At 41.0% G+C, this 19,359-nt stretch overlaps 1 protein-coding gene across 1 annotated transcript in view; it reads left to right on the top strand.

The window, feature by feature from the left end:
- Positions 1–19,359, top strand: part of ece2a (endothelin converting enzyme 2a) — a 62,431-nt gene that overhangs the window by 18,035 nt on the left and 25,037 nt on the right. Inside the window, exon 3 of the mRNA XM_058640590.1 lies at positions 13,615–13,898. Within this exon, the coding sequence (XP_058496573.1) occupies positions 13,615–13,898 (284 nt within the window). The remainder of the gene's footprint in view (positions 1–13,614; positions 13,899–19,359) is intronic.

The raw sequence follows: 19,359 nt of genomic DNA, 5'->3' as shown, positions 1-19,359 counted from the left end.
TTTAAAGGTCTTAATCTTGTTCCTAATGCATTTCTCAGCAGTCGCTCAAAGGGAGTGAAGGGTGAGGACAATGAGATTGAGAGGGGGAGAGAAACTGGGAATGCTCCAGATGAGTCTGTGCCCCAGATGTGAGGACTTTAAAGGGGAAGCTTTGTATAAAGAGATGGATGTTGCTTCTGAGTAAAAGGATAATGGTTCTGCGACTTAACTGACTTCTGTGTCGGCCACTTTGGGTGTCAAACAATATTTTCTCCAGCCATCATCTTTTATGTGACCGTAAAAAAAAAAAGAAAAAAAGGTCGGCCTACTATATTTAGTCCTGCAAATTGCCACCGACTCAAAATGAAAGCTCATTTCTTTGACATAATTTGCATTTAGTCCCCGCAGATAGGGTTCACACAGATTGACAAGTGCCAAACATAAAATTCAGCTCATAACAGTGGAGTTGGTGGACATCACTCCATGTGTCACTCATTGCTACAGGAAAAGGTTTGCAGTGGGAGGAATAATAAATTAGGCTGTCTCACTATTCTCTTACATTTACCAAATATAGCTTACACATTTTGTCCTCAAGGTGCATAGTAGCTTAGATGTGTGTGTGTTTTATTTTTCCTTCTATTTGCAGCTTTACAGTAAAGTGATACAGTGATCTGCTCTGGAGCTCAAAAAATACGATACAGAAACAGGAAAAAGCTGAAAGTGAACCCATTTGGATTTCTGCATAAATTATCCATTCATTGTTACCCGATCGCCATCTAACCCATTAAGTGTAGACGGACACAGAATGTGCTTTAATAGTAACACAAACGCAGTTAGGAGTTTTGTGTCTTAATGGAACTAACCCTTTACACATTCCCAATGGTTGCTGGTAAAGTAAATGATCCCCTGTCTTTCAAACATCCTCTGTAATAAACAACAAGCAGTTTAAGCAGTGAAGGTTCAATATTGTAATCCCAGCTTTTCTTTAATAAAAAAAATATTTTTAATAGGCTGAAAACTGTGGTATCACTGTCACGACTTGTGCTCTCTCTCTCTCTCTCTGTCTGCCTGTGTGTGTGCACACATGTCTGTAGTAGGCTGTGAGGACAAGTTTAGATTTAAACCTATCTTTGAGGACATTTTGGCTGGTCCAGACAACGTTAAAGGGCTTTTTGAGGTTTAAGACTTTATGACGATGAGACTAATGTTTTACATTTAGAAGTATGGTGAGATGCATCATGTCTCTGAATGTCCTCACTGAGGACTGCTGTGTGTCTCAGTGCAAAGTTGTGTGTTTGGTATACACACATGGTGAGAGAGTGAGACAGGATTGGTTCAGGGCTGGTGCCAGATTCAGTGCAAACCTTGGCTCTGCCTTATCAAATTATGCGAGCGTGCCTGTGTGTGTGTGTGTGTTGACTTTGGACCTATGCTGGCTCTCTCATCAAGTATGCAGTTGGAGTTGACGCTGCAGCAGAGACACCTAATGAAGAAGGCAAAGGAGAGTTAGAAAAAGACTGAATACGTCACACCCCACCCACTCACTTGCAGCCTCTCCTCTCTTCCCCTTATCGTCGCACTTGCCAATTACTTCTTTTCACACTCTTCGATCTTAGCTTGCTCCTTTTCCACGTCCCTTTCGCTTTCACGCCGCACCCCACCCACTAAATTCCTCCGCTCTTACCCTTATTCAAAGCCCAAACCATTCACATCCCTCGCTCTGCTGTTTCCCACAAATTGACTGTCGTTCATACCTCTCTGTCAGTCTCCTGCTGCCTGAGAAAAGCTGAAAAGCAGCAGCAGCAGCAGCAGCAGCAGCAGCCCCCTCACACTGCACCTAACCCCGGAGCAACACAGATATTAAGACTGGGACATTCAGAGCTCCTTAATAGAGGTTCTGTTCCCATGACACTAAGTACTTCCTCTTGGCTGAGAGAGTGACATCATTGAAAGGTCACTGAGAAGTTAAAATGTGATAATGTTTAGATAGTGCCTGTGAGGAGATTTTGTCCTCATAACTATCTCTCCATCGCTCTCTTCCTTCTCACGTCCTTCACTTCTTGTGTCTTGTTTTTGTCATGGAATTAAAAACATTCCGTTCCTGCCAACCAGGAAGAGGTTATGATTCAGCGAGAACAGACTATCATGTGAGTTTGGGTGTGTGTATGTCAGGTTTTATGCACAACACAACCTTCTTCTCACAGAACATCCACGTGCACCTTGACATAAGTGTACATGCAAATGAGTCGATGGTGACTAACTGTTTCGTCTTTAAAGTTTCAGACAGACAGCTAGAACACTGGCCATATGAAAGTGTGTGTGTGCGTGTGCCTGACACAGTGATGGAGAGTAGTGATGAGATATTGCATGTAGCAGCAGTTTCGTAGCGGGCATGAAGCATACAGTATTAGTCACCATCTTCATCCACCAGCTTGTATCATGGCTGACTCACCCTTTTTTAGCAACTTCACTGCTGTCAGCTGCAGGCCACAATATTATGTCAGTACCAGCACCTGTTGGAAAGTCTATGTTTTTAAAGGGATGATGCAACCCTGCTGTAGCTCATGGGGTAGAGCATCTTCTCATCCCAGTTTGATCCTGGCTCCATGACAAAGTCCCCTTTGGCATGGATCACACATTGCTCCTGATGTGTGTGAATGGGGTGATGTGTGATTGAAAAAGTGAGGTATGAATGTGCTCGTGAATCGTTTTACAGACCGTGTATATAAACACAGACTGTCTATATCATCGTTGTGTAGGTCAACGTATAGCCTACACAGGGTTAAGACCAAGTCTGACACGTTCATTATGAGTTTCATTGCAAAGAAAATTTCACTGCACGATTCATGAGTCCTGAGTGAACTGGTCCGTAATTTGCAGCACAGAGACCTCAGACCCATACTGACCCAGCATTAAGTGTCCTGAGTGATCCCATCATGTGGATATTGTGCTAAGTGCAGGTCTGAACACTCTCCATGTGTCCTGAATATGTCCTCAAATGTGGTCACATGCCTGTCAAAATCTGTCTTCCACAACATTCCCTTTTTTTTTTGTACTAATCAGCACCCATTTATTGATTTATTAGCTGCTACTGACTCACTGTTAACATGGTGGTTAAGATCTGATTTCATGTTACAGCGGCGCAAATAAAACTTTGATCCAATCTTGTTTGTTCTTGCACACAGACATGACATCACTCAGTGTGTATTTGTATAACGGGTGGGGGAAGCCAGCTCCAATCTTGTGGTCACAGGTGACGCATCCAGGACACATTTTGGTTGTTAATACCAGGTCTAAATGGGGCCATAGGGACAGTGCAGAGTGACATGCTGTTCCTCCTGGGGTAGTTGGTATGCTTTGTAAGTCCTAAGGCTCCTCATCTGTAAAACCTGATCCATAATGCATAATCACACCAAGGTCGGTTAATGTCATTTGCATACAGACACAGCCACCTTGAATTGATGAACTCGTCTGCCAAAAGGCAGTATATTAACCAGTCAAGTTTGTGTGTGTGTGTGTGTGTGTGTGTGTGTGTGTGTGTGTGTGTGTGTGTGTGTGTGTGTGTGTGTGTGTGTGTGTGTGTGTGTGTGTGTGTGTGTGTGTGTGTGTGTGTGTGTGTGTGTGTGTGTGTGTGTGTGTGTGTTAGTGAGCACCTTCAGAATACCTGTGCTTTTTCAGCCATTTCATTTTGTCACAGACGTGGTCTTGGTAGGTGGCTAATTGAAGATGCCCACACTGCTGTTACTTCCTCTGCCTCCTTTACACAACAACGTGTGTGCGTGTGTGTGTGTGTGTGTGGTTTGAAGATATGCTTTTTTTGTGTACTTTGTGCACCAGACTATTCACCAACATTGCACTCACAGTCTGGGACTGTGAGAATTCTTCCATGAATTGGCCTCATTTAATCACACAAATTTAGTTATTTGTGCTGTTTACTGTTGTGGCATCTTGTTTCTGTACCTATATGGCTGACTCATACATATGTGGTGTCTTTTTCATTTTAAATGGAGCCGCATCAAGCAGCAGATCCATTACTTCACTTTGCTCACATTGTGTGCGTCATACGTGGAGAGAAATGTTCAACTTTCCAAACTAAAGTGCTAGCCATTTAAATCACGTTTACTCATTAAGCTCAAACAGAGCTCTCCAACAAGGTTGTTCTCCCTGTTGATGTTATTTGTCTTACAAAATGCACCCAACAATGGCGGACATCACATCATCGCCATCACTTTAGCACCATTTGCAACTCATCTCCTGTACCTGACATCAACAGGCCCGCCCACTAAATGTCACATGTTAACTTGAAGCATACAGGTCTTTCTTCACACACCCTACTTTCACGATGCCACATGTTTACTGTCATAATAATACTGAAGGGTTGTGAGAGACGGTTGTGTTTCCTGTTTCTTTTACCTCCATACAGCATGGTGAGATTATTTTTAGTTTTTTTTCCCAACAGATGGAATGTCTTTAACCATCCTGGGGTTAGTTTTGTCTCATGTGTATGTAGGTCACAGTCCAGATCACTTGTACAGTATGACTAGGCCAGACACTCAATGAAGGAGCTTATCTCTAGTTTCTGAACCCCCCAGAAGAGATGCAACTCCACACATCTTTGGTATGACGCAGACCTCATTACAAACCATTCTACGATGGTTTCTAAGCACAGGTGGGGAGGAATAGGCACACAATAACTGGAGCAGACAAATTATCCCTGTGTATGAATATGATTGCACACATGTGCATTGACTCACTCGGTTGTTCAGCTGACTCACGACCTTCCTCTCCTCTGTTGACAACATCGCAGAGTCACCGACATACTGAAAACACTGCCATTCAAAGATAACACATAGTACGGGGGTGAGTGGTTACTCAAGGACTTGCATTCTTGCTGGAAGAACCTTGTGGAAAAATAAATGTTGGTACCTCTGCAACTGGCTCAGTGTGGCTATGATACATATCACAGGGAGAGAGAGGAGAAAGCTGTTGACACAAATGTGCAAGCAAACAGTCCTGGACAGGCTGCTACAGTACAGTGTAACTGTAGTCTAGGTTGTTTTTGCAACTGCAGGCACTTAAATTAGTGATTTAAACAAACTTGTACTTTGTGGTGAATTATGGGCTTTTATACCGTCATGTGTTAAATTAATTATAGAGTTGCGCTGTTGCTTAATGTGAGATCACCACCTTTTATAGTGAGTACATTTACATGCACAGTTTAATTAAGATAAGGCTGTAGTCTGACTAAGACAGGCAATCGGACGAGCTTGAGTATACATTGTTTTATTCGCGGTGTACATATGACTCCGTCATTGAACGGAGAAAAGGATCGCGCTGTGGTGTGTGTTTCGTACCTGCTGTACAAGTGAATCATGTATTGTGAATTGTGAATTGTGGTTGCCGTGTTGTCCAAAGAAAGACGCCGCTGCCGCATGATTTCTGGTAACAGAGTTGCAGTCTATACGTCTACTTCCGGGGCAAAGGCCGGGGAGGACATTTTGGTGTATGCTTATGTTAGTCCGACTAAGACTAGCTCGGTTTTAGTCGAACTAACATGTTTACATGACATTAAGAAAACTTGTGCTAAAATTGGGCTTTTAACATGCACGTAAATGCACTGACTGATATTTTTTATCTTTAAGCCGGTGAGGAACAGTAGCATGTGTCTCTTCTGCAGCCTCAATGAAATTATTATTTTGTGGGAGGATAGACCACAACATCATTCTTTACAGGGATGTGCAGTTACACTACTGACTCATTCTGTCTGTCTCTCTCTCTGTTTTTGTGTCTGCGTGCATGTGTCCTTTTGTTCTTTGGTTACACATTGAGAGCATATCAAAAAGCTTCATTCGGAGTCTCTACCACAAATTCTTTCTGTCAGCTTACCTCTCTCTCTCACTCTCTCTCTTACACTCTCACCCACTCTAAATCACCCCTTTTGCTCTCGACTCGCCCACTTTGTCTGACAGCTGCTCACCCTTCATGTTAGTGCTCTCTCCATCCTTTTTCATTTCCCGACTTTGACCACTACACAGCGGGTTTACTTCAGGACACAGAGGTCTTTAAATGCAAACCAGAGTGCTCAAGTTTTGTTTTTGTGTGAGCAGAGGGTGTGTAAAGGACTCAGGCTTTTAAATTTCCAAAAGATTTGACCATTTGCTAAAGTTTCATTTAGTCTGAATATGGTGTAAATTTATTCTCAAAACCCACCCATGAAAAAATGTGATTTGATTGCACACAGTCAGTGAGCAGAAAACTTATCTCTACCACGTGTGCACAAATGTGATCTTCTGATAATAATTCTCAGTGAACACTCTGGATGCCTGCATTATTATTACTTAGTTTAATTTTTTTAAATATAATTATTATATTTATCTATATCTATATATCTATATATGTGTATAAATATATATATATATTCTTGTTACATGTGATTCCAAATATCCATAATGTCTTAAACTTTCACATCTGGGACCATGGCCTCTCTCCAGGCTGGAGATTTAATGTGGGCGCTGAAAATGATCAATCTAAATGTTAGATGTCCTCTCACCTCCAATGTTTCCAAAGTTTTAGTAATGTTTGCATGTGCGTGGGTGGGTTGAGCTTGTGCTTATCGGAGCAAACCGTGCTCGATTTGTGTATTTGTGGAGCAGATATGGTTTCTCGTGAGGATGGTTTACCGATCTGTGCGCTTGTATCATGTGCATTTGTTGGCTTTTATGTGCACAAGTGTAGACGATAATTAAATGCCATACAAAAGCCCCTATTCCTGGTGGTGGAATTTGACAGAAGCTTTAGGCTGGGCACCACTACAAAGAGACATATTCATACAAAGGAGTCCTTCTAAAAGTCCTCCATCTTTCTCTCACACACACACACACACACACACACACTCACACACACCGATCACACTCTCACTCCATCAAACAGTCACACTTTTGTGGGCACATGCTTAATTATTCAGTCACTAATTATGTTGTACACTCAGTTATGTAATGGAGGTTGCTTTTGTGCGTGGAGAGAAAAGGAGACTTCTAAGGAGAACTTACTGGGGGAAAAAATAGTTTTTTGAGAGAATTTTGTCTCTGGCGTTGCTGCTGCTGATGCAACTTCTCAAGAGCATCTGAAACTGCTTGAAAAACATGGAAGGGGGGGAATGTTAATCTGGTGATGATGCAGAGATGGTGAGAGAAAGACAAAATGTACACACATTTAACCACACAGCCATTTCAATATAATCACATGTCCCTTCATCCATGTAATAGTGTACTACTTGCACAGTTGCACAATGAGATATAAAAACAGTTGCAGAAGGAGAAAGAATTTGAACAGATGACATTTATTTTTAACTTTCATTTAACCAGGGAGGTCAAAGATAACATGTGTGTGAACAATTAAAGCACAGGAAACGAGACAGACACACAGTATGCCAAAACATTTAGAATCATACAAAAAGTTTCAACTTAAATATTCATATTCATGGTTTCATAGGGAGATAAAAATTTGCAGTCAGAAGCCGTGGAGTTCATGTATAAGTTGTAAAAAAAATACTACACAGGCAAGCAGAAGAAGTAAAGAAATCCACAGCTTTTTTTTGATTGTTCTTTACCAATTTCAAAAATGCAGTACATCTATGTTGGAAACAATATCTTTAGGTTCTCATCCTCTATTAAAGTATTGTAGTTATCATGTGGTAATGCTCTATCTTGTGTTAAGTCTTTCATAGTAAATATTGAACCAATGCTCTTATGACTTATACTTAAGTTATATTGCAAATAAAATGGCAAATTATGTGGAACGATGGGACGCCAGAAGGATAACATGGTTTAAGAGTCCATAAAGCTCATTCAGGTGAAGCGAATTTAAAGCATTGATTGGGTGTTCTTATGCTCGTCATGTCCAACATGAATGTGGATTATCACAACAGAAAACTGCGTATGCGCTTAAAGAGACAAAAACAAAAACAGGATCCACGCGGGCACGTTGTTGACATTAACGATAGATGCAGCTGAACTTTCTAAAGCTTCACTGTGGTGTCGGTTTACCTTGGGCTAGCCCACAGCCTTGTGTGGGGGATGATGAACTCGGTGTTGTTGCTCAAACACACGTGGTCATCGCCCTGTCAGCAGCGCTGGCCACCGTTTCCCCCGTCCTTAATGTGTCAAAACCAATTGGGGATGAGAATGAATATCCTGCATGTCTCTGACATCATGGAGTTTCCACTGCTGGGCTCAACTCACCTCAGAGATAGCAGCTTTGATATTTTACCCCGCTGCCTCACTGGCAGGGATTCCCCTCCCACCACCACCACTGACCATAGATGGACACTGGAGAGTCACTGTTACTGTGGTGTGAGGCCACCCGATGGGTCAAAGTTCAAAACTCAAATGGTTATAATTATGTTGAGTTAGATGAAGAGCTATGGACTCACCATTAAGAACTATAAATCAGAGTTGAAGTTTTTACTGTAGGTTGGACTGAAGCTTTAATTAACATTTAAGATGTGACTGCTTCATTTTGGACCATAGACTGTGTGTTTAAATGGGCCAGCATGCAACCAGGCTCCTATTAGACAATACCAGCTGTCAATCACACTGCTGTTATTATCTGATTACCCTTAAATGGGAACAATATTTACAAAACTGACATCATTTGCTTCTGAAGAAGACCTGAAACTTGTCTGTTCACTTCTCAGGAAAATGTTTACTAATGTTTAGATTTTTGGACATATTTTAAATGAAGAACAAATGCAGATGTTTTGATAGAGCAGCACTGAAGTTTCTGAAGTTGACGTCAGACCGTGCTATATTTCCTGAAACAAATCAAGAACCACCTTAATGATCCAAACCTTCACTGTTATTAAAGGAATTTTGTCACTGGAGATTAAATTTTATGGAACATTTTATGTACAGTGACCAAAACGATCAATGTCACTAAAAATCTTAAGTGATGCAGTAGAGGTGTAGGAAAGATTTGAAACACTACTAAAATGGAGTAATACTGTATCAATGTGAACATATTATTGACAGTGGTTTTGTGTTGTATGTAAGACTGATGGTTGACAACTAATTAACTCTCTTCCCCTCGTTCCACTCCTATTACTTGACAGAAGAAAACTATGCATTGTTTGTGCTCTTAGCACTTTCACAATAGCCTTACTTGTAGTAACCAGTATATCATATTGTCTCTCTGTATAGGGATATGTGTTGCCAGATTCTTGTCCTTATAATACAGACACTGGACTCATTAATTAAAATATTACTCTTGTTGTATGATGATTTTACACCGAAAGCTTCATTGTACATCGTCAACAGTGGGCAAGTAAATGACCCTGTTCTGAAATGTATAAATCTTACACTGAGTGCTGCCCTCTTTCCAGGGGTATTTCTTCATCATGTTGTGCAGACAAGGTGACTCTTCAACAAACGGCTAACAAAATATGACTCACTCTTTTTCAAAGTTCTGCCACCGCCCTCCTTTGTCTTTCTCACATTCCAAAACAAACCTACCTTGCAGGCTCATTCTGCATAGCCTGTGAGACTGTCGCTCACTTTGGTTGATGCTGACAGTGTTTACAAGAAGTTGTTTTTTTTTTTGTTTTTTTTTAAACACTGTGATCAAACATGGTTTTAAAGATGATTGAAACAGTGGTACTCAGCACGGGGGAATTTTGTTCTTCATAGTTAATTTTGAATATTTCATCCTTATTTGTCATGTGGTCAAATGTTGCTGTGCAATTCTTTCCTCATGTTTGGTAAAGCAGTCATTTACGAGCAGCCAGGGAGTGTTATTCCAGTGGATCATCTCAGAGGTTTCTCTCCCGGTGGTACAGTACCACCAAAGCTGTGAGCGTCACACGTGCAGCTTTTTCCTGAAAAATCTGATAAATGCTTTATAAGATCAGACATGTAATCTGATGCAATTGTTAGACCAAGCATTTCTGGGTATACAGGAAGGAACCACCTCCATGTTTGGACATCACTCCTCTCTTACCTTACTACCATCTCCTCTTTAAAACAAAAATTGTGCAGAGTTTCCTGTGTAGTCGGACAAAAATGTATAACGAATAAAGTGTTTACACACGTCTTGCGCATCAGATGATGTTTACCACAGTTCACCTCAGTTTTTTTGTTGTTTGATTTGTTATGAGTGGTATGATAAGGTTTAGGACTCAAATTTTCCATCACATACACACACACATGCCTCCACTCACACAGCCAGCAGAATGAGGTGATATGACACCTCTAACTTTAGTGTCTCTCTCTCTCTACACCACTCTTGATAATCCAGTTAGGATGCGCTCCCTGGCTGACGGGAGGTTTTAGCTTCCAGCTGGAGGGAAAAACTGACTCCAGGCTGTCGCGGTATCCTGAATAAACACACAGTATTTTCACTCTCTGATCCGCCCGCGCGCACACGCACACAGAGATAAAAGTGCAGTTCAGTGTCTTCGTGTGTGTTTGTGTGATTGTGCACAGGCCGGTTGCTACGCATATGCGTGCAATATATAAAGGTCAGAGGTTGCGGGGGGCACCAGCTGATGTCACAAACGCAAAATGAGAGTAGTGTCTTTGATGACAGCCTGGCAACTATAACTGTCGCGACAACCCCCAGGAATAAGTTGTCATGTGACACCCCTCCCTTGGAGCCGAGTGCATGGAAAAAAGAAACACACACTTGCACACATAGCTGTGTCAGCGGGGAGAACCGTTTGGAAACAATGTCTGGCGTGTTTGGGGATCTGAGAGGGGAGAGCAGGAATGATTCAACTGAACTTGTGGAGCGCCAAATGTGGGCATGAAACAAGGCCACAGACCCTCTTTAATTGGATGGTGCTTCTGAAATGATTGTCTTTGTTCCCATAAAGTGTTATAGTGCCATCATTTTCTTATTGTGGTTTCGAAACCTTTCCAGTTCTCTCAGTTCTCTTATGTCAGGTTGCCTTTCCGAACCTCTTGCAAAGGTGTTGCCTGCTTCTTGCAAAATTAACAGGTATAACCCAGAATTTTTTAACCCAGACATGAGAGGTAGAAGAATAGAACAACATCAACACAGTGGAACTCGGTGTCAGCTCAAACTCTAGTGATTTCATGATGCTAAAAAAAATGAAATGAAGTAAGATCAAATGTCCAACGTTGTAAAAAGTAAGGTTCATTAAAAGCACTCATGGAAATAACGCCAAAGTTTTGTATGACTGCCAAAATGAAGCAGAAAAACACGAAGCAGTATATCGTTGGGCTCTCCGTCCACTTACATCTGAAGGACAAAGAACGCTGTTTTGATGATGAGAATGTTTGCATTCTGGCCAGGGAAGATGGATGGTTTGAAGGAAGATTGAAAGAACCCATCTATGTTAACCTGGAAAAAACATCACTCAACAGAGGAGGTGGTTAAAGACACCAACGATCAGCTACCCAGACTGTGTCTCTCAGGTGACCCTAGAGAAGAACCTCTTTTCCCCTCGCTTTAGGTAAAACTAACAACCTGAAACTGGGTCAGGGTGGTGAACAACCTCCACTGTTTACAACATAACTATGTAGACAGATATCCAGCCTACAAATAGATTTTTTCCACCGGTTAGTCAGACATGAAGAAGCCTCTTGTACTGTGTCACTCAAGCAAGTCCAGTTGCCTAGAGCTGCTAAAGATGACTATCTTTATGACTGAGAACCTTCGCAGATGAGCAGACAAAGAAGAAATTGTGTTCTCACCAATGCCAGTTGGAGCTGAAGCAGAAACAAACCCACATGCATTTCTGAGTCATTTGACCTGGTAGGAAATTAGATTTAAACACATTATCACACATTAATGTTATCTAAAACAGTGGTTCCCAGGACCAAACAGCAGATGTCATATGTCAGACAAGTGAGGAAGAGTAGTTGTAATCTACTACCAGTATCATGTTAAAACATATAAATTATAGTACAATAAATAAGACAAACTTATCCACTATACAAAACACATGGAACAACATTTTTATCTGGCCAACAATAAGAGCACTGCGCCTGTTTTCCTTAGACAATATGGTAGTTTGGTCTTATGATGTTCATGTTGAGTTTCACTTGTAGGAAACGGACCAGACCACAAACAATGGACACAGTCTCTGTTTAATGTGAAAATACATTATATATATAAAAAAAACTCTTCAAATTAAATAATCATGTGGAGCCCCCTCGCTGGTGTCTAAATATAGACAGGTCTGAGAATACACTTGTTGTAAAAAAAAACAAACAATGGAAATCTTTCAGTTAAAAAATCAGGTAGGGCCCCTGAATAAATGAAATAATAGGATTACATTCTCATATAAGAAGAAAGTCCAATGATATAAGAACAGAGCAGCTACAGACACACAATGTTTTTTCTCTCTCCTTCTCACTTTGATTCTGAATTTAATCTGCTTTTTCACACATCTGCTGCCTTTCGTTTACCCTATGCATATCTATAGGTGTAAAGTAATGCCTGCTGTTAGTGTACAATATGGAGTTCCTGACGAACACATCTTGATAAGATACAAATGTGTGAGGCTGCTAACTGTATCGCACACTCATCCACGCAGCTTTTGGAAGCTGGTAATTAGGAGAAACGGCAAGGTGATAACAAGCACTAGCCACACGTTTGCAACTGAGGTGTCGATGCCAACATGCTGCCGGAAATCGCAGCGCCACCTCTCATCACACACGCGCTCAGGTTTGTGCAGCTATTCTTCTCAGGACAACCGAACCACAGTATAAATCTTAGCCCTAGACTTAACCGGTTCCTCAGAAAGGAGGTTTTGCCTCCTTAGAACCAGGTTTTGGTCTCCATGAGGACTACTTGCCCTGTCATGGTCCGTGTTTATGCCAGAAAAGCACAGGGATACGCACATGTTGGTCGTCGAGTCTTGTTTTAACTTTACACTCGTCACCAGGTGAAAGTCACATAAGAGATACAAAATGAGGGCTATAGAAAAGTGAACATTGCCTCTCGTGTAGAAAGAAGAGGATGAAAATAGTCTACTGAATGCAGCATCTCACCTTTTGGATCAGATGACTCATAGATCGAGGAGATGGAGGAGGAGGAGGAGGAGGATGTGTGGGTAGAGAAGAGGAGAAGACGGGGAAAGAAAAAAAGGAAAGAAGTGATAGGAAGACGATGGAGGAGGAACATATGTTAAGTCAATATGTGTGTTTTGTTTTTAAGAGAAGGTTCAGTCCACAAAATGTGTTTTACATTATATCTGCCTAAAGCGCGCATGGCCACACGGTTGGTGTAGCGATTTTATCTTTGCATGGAGTTTGTATGTTCTCCTCGGGTTTTCTCACATTCCAAAAACATGCAGAGATTAATTGGACGCTCTAAGTTGACCGTAAGTGTGAGAGTGAGCGTGAACGGTTGTTTGTCTTTGTGTGTGTGCATCAGCGTGCGTCTCGCTGTCACACAGCAGTATTTGTTGTCATAATAGCAGATGGCAGTTTATTCATATGTCGTTGCTATATTGATCGCACCCATGGTTTACTCATTCTGAAAAGCATATTGGAGGTTTGAGGTGCTCCCAGACTTAGTATTTCCAGTCTCTCTGTCCTTATTTTCCCAAGTCATTTCTCAACCTTCTCCTGCTTCTTTCTGTCATTTATTTATTTATTTTTTATATTTCAGGTTGTGGAAACAGCAGTATGAGTGGTGACATGTACACGGCTGGTTACCAATCCATCGCCAACATAGACTACTCCTCAGTGTGCATAAGCACAATGGCCGCCAGGCACAGCGACTGCCCGGGTATGACCTGGCACCAGATGGACGTGCGTCAACTCTGCTTCCCCAGTGCGTCCTTTGATGTTGTCCTCGAGAAGGCCACACTGGACGCCATCATAGTGGAAGAGAAGTCTCCCTGGGAAGTGTCCCCTCAGACCGCCTGCTTCATTCACCAAGCACTCACTGAGGTATCGATACAATTATGTGAATCCTCTGTAGGGTTTTATATTTGCACTGGTATTTGAGTATTTGAGTGTTTAATGTTTCTTGTGTGTCATATTTAAATCGGCTAATTCTCGATACATCTAGACATGTAGACATGGTCAAAAAGACCTGCTGAAGTTCAAAAAGTTGTTTTTACTATTTCTAGGGTTTACAGAGAATGGAGAGAACAGGAACACAATTTAGAGCGACAGTTCTTTGACATCAGCAGGGCACTTTTACCCAGAGGGTTCAAGATGATAGAAAGGCAACTGTATCCTAAATAACCAATAACCAACACTTTATTAGGTACACAATACCTAAGAAAACTCCCAAAACATTTCAAACAAAAACCAAACCTGCCAGAGCTAAATAAAAACACAAGGTTAGATTCAGTGTCGAAATGTTCAACTGCTAACAATATTTTGGGGAAAATTAAAATAAGCACTAAGCAACGAAGCTAAGTTGCTCAATCAGTTAAAACGTGTGAAACAGTACACACTGGAACATTCACATGTGCATATGATGGACTCTGTGTTATAACTACACACCTAATGGCAATAATCCGAGGCCTTAAACCACCAATGTGTGTGCTAACCTCAGAATACCACTTTAATGGTCAACAGAGAAGGACATACTAACAAAAAAAGATAATATTAACAAACAAAGAAGTAAGTAAGAAATACTTATTTGGAAATAATGTGTAGTTTTTTCAGAAATCCTTTGTTGTCCTTTGTCCCAAAATGTTGCTCTGATTTGTTTCAGACTTCTGCAATGTGTTTTTGTTTGACATGTCCTCCAGACATGTCTGTAGTCCTTCAGGACAGGCTTAAAAAAACAGACATTTATTAGCTTGGTTAGTCTGATTTATTTTTATCTTACAGAAATTGAGATTATTTTCTTTTGCAAGACTGCCAAGGATTTACTTCTTACTTCTTCTTTTTTTTGCACAACAGCAATGTACTTGAAAACAAGCCGTGTTTAAATATTATCTGAAGATTGGTTCACATTTATAGTCCTCACTGTTAATGTTATGCGAACAACAAGAGCCTCCTGTTTCACACAGCTACAATTAGTTAATTGAAGTGATGACTTCATGACTAATAGAGCTAATAGAGCCACTTTACATTTCGACTTCATCTCTACAGTCCATCAGTTGACTTACATGATGGCGAGTGTCCTTGAGCTGCTGGCTGCAGCACGAAGCACCACTGTCGTCGCTGTGACAATGATGATGTTTTAGCGATTAGTCATCCTCGACCTTGACACAATAAGACAAGAGGACACTAGTATCAAGTCAACTAGGTGACTCCCGAGCTCTGAATGGGAATAATTATTCATGATGTACTGACTGCAGTGTTTGGAGCCCCGCTATATGAGTTGTAATATAAAGTTTAGTTTATAATTATGGTTATAGCTTGGGCTCAGTACACACTCTGAATACATAATCAAGGTAAATGAAAAGGCACAGGTCGTATTGAGTGAATCATTTTAATGGAACCAGCCAGACAGACCAAAGTACAACTAAAACCTTTTTTTTTTTTTTTTTTTTTTTTTTTTTACCAGAAACTGAAAAATATCATACAAATGAATATACTGTGGTATTTTCAGATGATTTATTCCTCATTATATGAGGTTGCTAGAGCTCTGCTACCAGCAAAAGTGTTATGCTGATGATTTGACATCAGAAGAAGTTATGTGGGCAGAGGCGTGATGGCATTCAACAAGTGGAAAATTATGCAATGTTTTTTTATCAAACACGTTATCAAATCTCATTTATTCTATGCTAGTTTACGGTGTCTCTCAGTGTTTCCTGGTTGCGGTGCACCTCAAATCGTAGTTTTACTAAGACCTTTCTGTTGAGTTTTCTGTGTTTCTGTGTCTTTGACGGTGTGTGTGTGTGTGTGTGGGTGTTCTCTGACTTAAATATTGGGGAGAGGTTAATTTAGGACTGGCGGTCTCTGTTGTTGACACTGTGAAAAGCTGGCGAGCTGTTCATGGTGATCCCTGCGTCATGCCTAGTGTCAGCTGGGATTTGCTCAAAGGACAAGCAGTAGAGGGATAATGAATCTTCATCTGACAATCTTTGCAGTCCTTTGGTAAAATGTTTTTGCATTATACACTTTACATGTATTTGCTGTTTGGTTTCATTTTAACAGTCTTTTGACCTTCCTGAATCCTCTGCCATGGTGTTGGTTTCACCCTGTAACACCAGTGCTTGTATTGTGTCACCAGTAAAGGGCTGGAAACAAACGAGTTGAGCCAAATGATGAAATAATAAAAGGATTGAGCACTGTTATAGAAAAGCTATAGAAAGTAAGGCTGGCTACAAACATTCATGACATGACACGACACAGGAATTTGTATCACTGTCTAAAATTAAGAATAATAAATTAGCACGTTCACCCTGGTCCTACATTCCCACCAATGCCAGTTGGAGCTAAAGCCAAAAAAAAAACATGCAAGCGTTACAGAGTCATTTGACCTGAGAGTGAATGCCGATGAATCACACTCCGTTTTGATACTTGCATCAAGAAATAAACAAATGCAGCATACTGCTGTGTATGCCTCTGATAATACACACGCGTAGTGTCCCAAGTATTTTCCTCTCGCAGAAGCATTAAAGAAGGATCAGTGAGTGTGTTTTAAGGACAGATGGGGGGGATTTGACTTCCCTCAGAGGAAGAGCAGCGTGAACTCACGAAGCAGAAATGGTTGAAAAAGACTTGAGTGTCTTCTCACTTCTGCATCACCTGCCTCCCTTCACTACCGCTAATGAACGATTGTGTTCACATTGTCTTCCTTCTGCACTCCGAGTGTCATGCATCTCTGTCTATAAGAAAGATGTACGTGTGTGTGTGTGTATACTCTGCGCTGGTGTATTTTTGCCCTCTTGTAGCAGTCACGATTCCTGTTTATGTGTGTTTTTACAGGAATGTGGGAGTTGGGTTCAGAGCTGCCTTTCAAAAAAAAAAAAAAGAAAAACAATAGGGCGATATCAGAGTGAGAGGAAATAAAGTGTTAAGGAGGAATCGTCTCTGAAGAAGCAGAGTAGTCAAGGAGAGGGGAGGAGATCCCTGAACAATCATTTTGTTAAATACAAAGTGTAGGAGAAACTGAAGGGAGGAAAAAGGGATAAAAGAGGAGAGCATAATATGATTGGTAGACAGAAACCAAGACAGACAGGAAGCTAATGAGCAGCGCACCAGTGAGTGATCGATGGAAATAAGGTACCAGAGGAGAGGAACAAGGAAAGAGGAAGGTGTGAGGAGGGAAAAAAAACCAAAGTGCATGTTAAATTTGACGAGGCAACACCCTACAAACACATGAGCGTGTCAAAATAGAAATGTATATTAAAAAAAAAAGAAGCAGAAACCAGCACAGATTGAAATGCAGTTAAAATGACAGCTTAAAGAGAAACTGTCACACAGTTACTGCTGCTTTATGTCAGACACACATACAGATTATATTGGGGTAACAACATTTTTTGTTGCTAACGCGCACGCACACTGACACACACAAACAAAATCCCACAGTCAGGGAAGGTGCACTGAGGTGTGAAATTTATTTTACAGTCTGACACACCTTTTGCATCACTCCTACTGTTGCTATGGTGAGTCTCTCATTCGATATCATTTCACAATAACACCTTTATTTTATTTATACATTTGATTGAATCCCCTGTTAATTTAACGTAATTATTTTTTTCCCCCACATTTCAACCTCTATTTTTTAATATACAATGTATCATGTGTGAAGAGGAGAATCTCTATTTGCTTTACAGACACTTTAAATCCAGTCAACACAAGCAGAAGATACATGAACACGCACAGGACACGTGAGATTTTAATGAAGAGAAAAATACATTACAAAAAGACCTTATATAAGGTGTTGATCTTGTGGACCTCATGAATCCACACTTCCACTGACCCAATGTCTTGGAAAACACACGACCCCGCCCACCTGTCTGAGGGTTTAATGCAGACAGAGAGAGTTTCTGAGACATTTGCTGACATTGATTTGTTGTTCTTGTGTCCTGCTGTGGAGAGTTCTCCCCCTGCTACCTTACCAAGAAGCTTAGACACCTGCCTGGAAGACGACGGCCCCAGGGGAACATTCATATTATCACACACACACACATACTGATAGTGTTCACTGTCACTGACCGCACAGGAAATATTAAAAAAAAACCTGTGTGTGTTGTCTGCATATTTTCATTGCTGTAGGAACCTTTTGTACCAGGAAAAAGTGGATTAAACCAATCCACTCTATTCTCACACTCTACTCTTTACACCTCAGTGTCTTTGTCTACGTTTGTGTGAAGAGACTAAAAAGTAAATTTGTAGATATCCACTTGATTTGGTTTTTTTTGCATACACTTAATTACACTTAATCAAAACATATCTGTATCCTTAGTTACTTTGTGCATATTGTGTACATCACAGACTGCTTATAAGCTTACTGTGCACTTTTGTTTGCAACTTAAAATGTTAACTCTGCAGATATTTTGGCACATGGTTGTGTATTTTACCATGTATGCATGTATTTGTGTGCATTTTCGCATCAGTCTTTATTCTACATCTGCAAATACCTCTATGAGTGTGTGTGTGTGTGAGAGAGTGAGAAAGAAACAGGGTGCTGGCCCAATGAAACCTCTCCTCTACATTTCAAATAGAGGGAGTAGTGGAGCGCACGTGTGGGAGATTACAATTCTGGTTGCGCATGTGTAGCGATGTGGGGATGGGATCAGAGACATGTAATGTTTCTATATGTATCTTCATGTGTAGGCTTTGCCTTATTGTGCTGCATGTGTGTGTGCATTCACATATGGGTTCACAAAATGCCCGTGTACGTTGGTGTGCGTGCGCTCGCCGAGGCCTCCTAGTTCTCTAGAGATTTCCGCAGGCTTGATTCTCTGCACATGCTCAGTCCTATACTGTATGCACCCGATGCTCACACTGGCAGATGGCCTGCCACACACACACACACACACACACACACACACACACCACCACCAACAATGATGCGTTCATGCTGTGTATATTTATTTTGTGCCATGTTTAGCACGTACTCTTGGCATTCAATATCACACTTTATTAAAAATGTAAGTCGGGGGGGATAAAAAGGATATTATTAGATATATTTATTCCTACTTGTCTTCTGTCCTGGTTCCATCCCCCTGTCCTCTTCAACCTGTGCTCACTCTTTCTCTGTGGATGCTGTCGTTAATCCAGCATTAAGGTTTATCCCAGCTGTGAATAGGGAAGCCCCTGGAGCCAGATGTAAGGTCACCGTGTTGCACTCGCATACATACAAAACTGACCGCATATATATAATGGGTCCAGTAATGTGCTGACACGGGTTGACAGATGCAATCGCATAAATATGAGTCAGTTCAAAATCTCATAAATATGACTGCATGATTTGATGCTCTCTTAATTCACTCTC

Source organism: Solea solea, chromosome 1 (assembly GCF_958295425.1).
Source record: "Solea solea chromosome 1, fSolSol10.1, whole genome shotgun sequence".
NCBI classification, from domain to species: domain Eukaryota; kingdom Metazoa; phylum Chordata; class Actinopteri; order Pleuronectiformes; family Soleidae; genus Solea; species Solea solea.
Note: the sequence above shows the minus strand (reverse complement) of the source record. Positions and strands in the feature narration are given on the sequence as shown.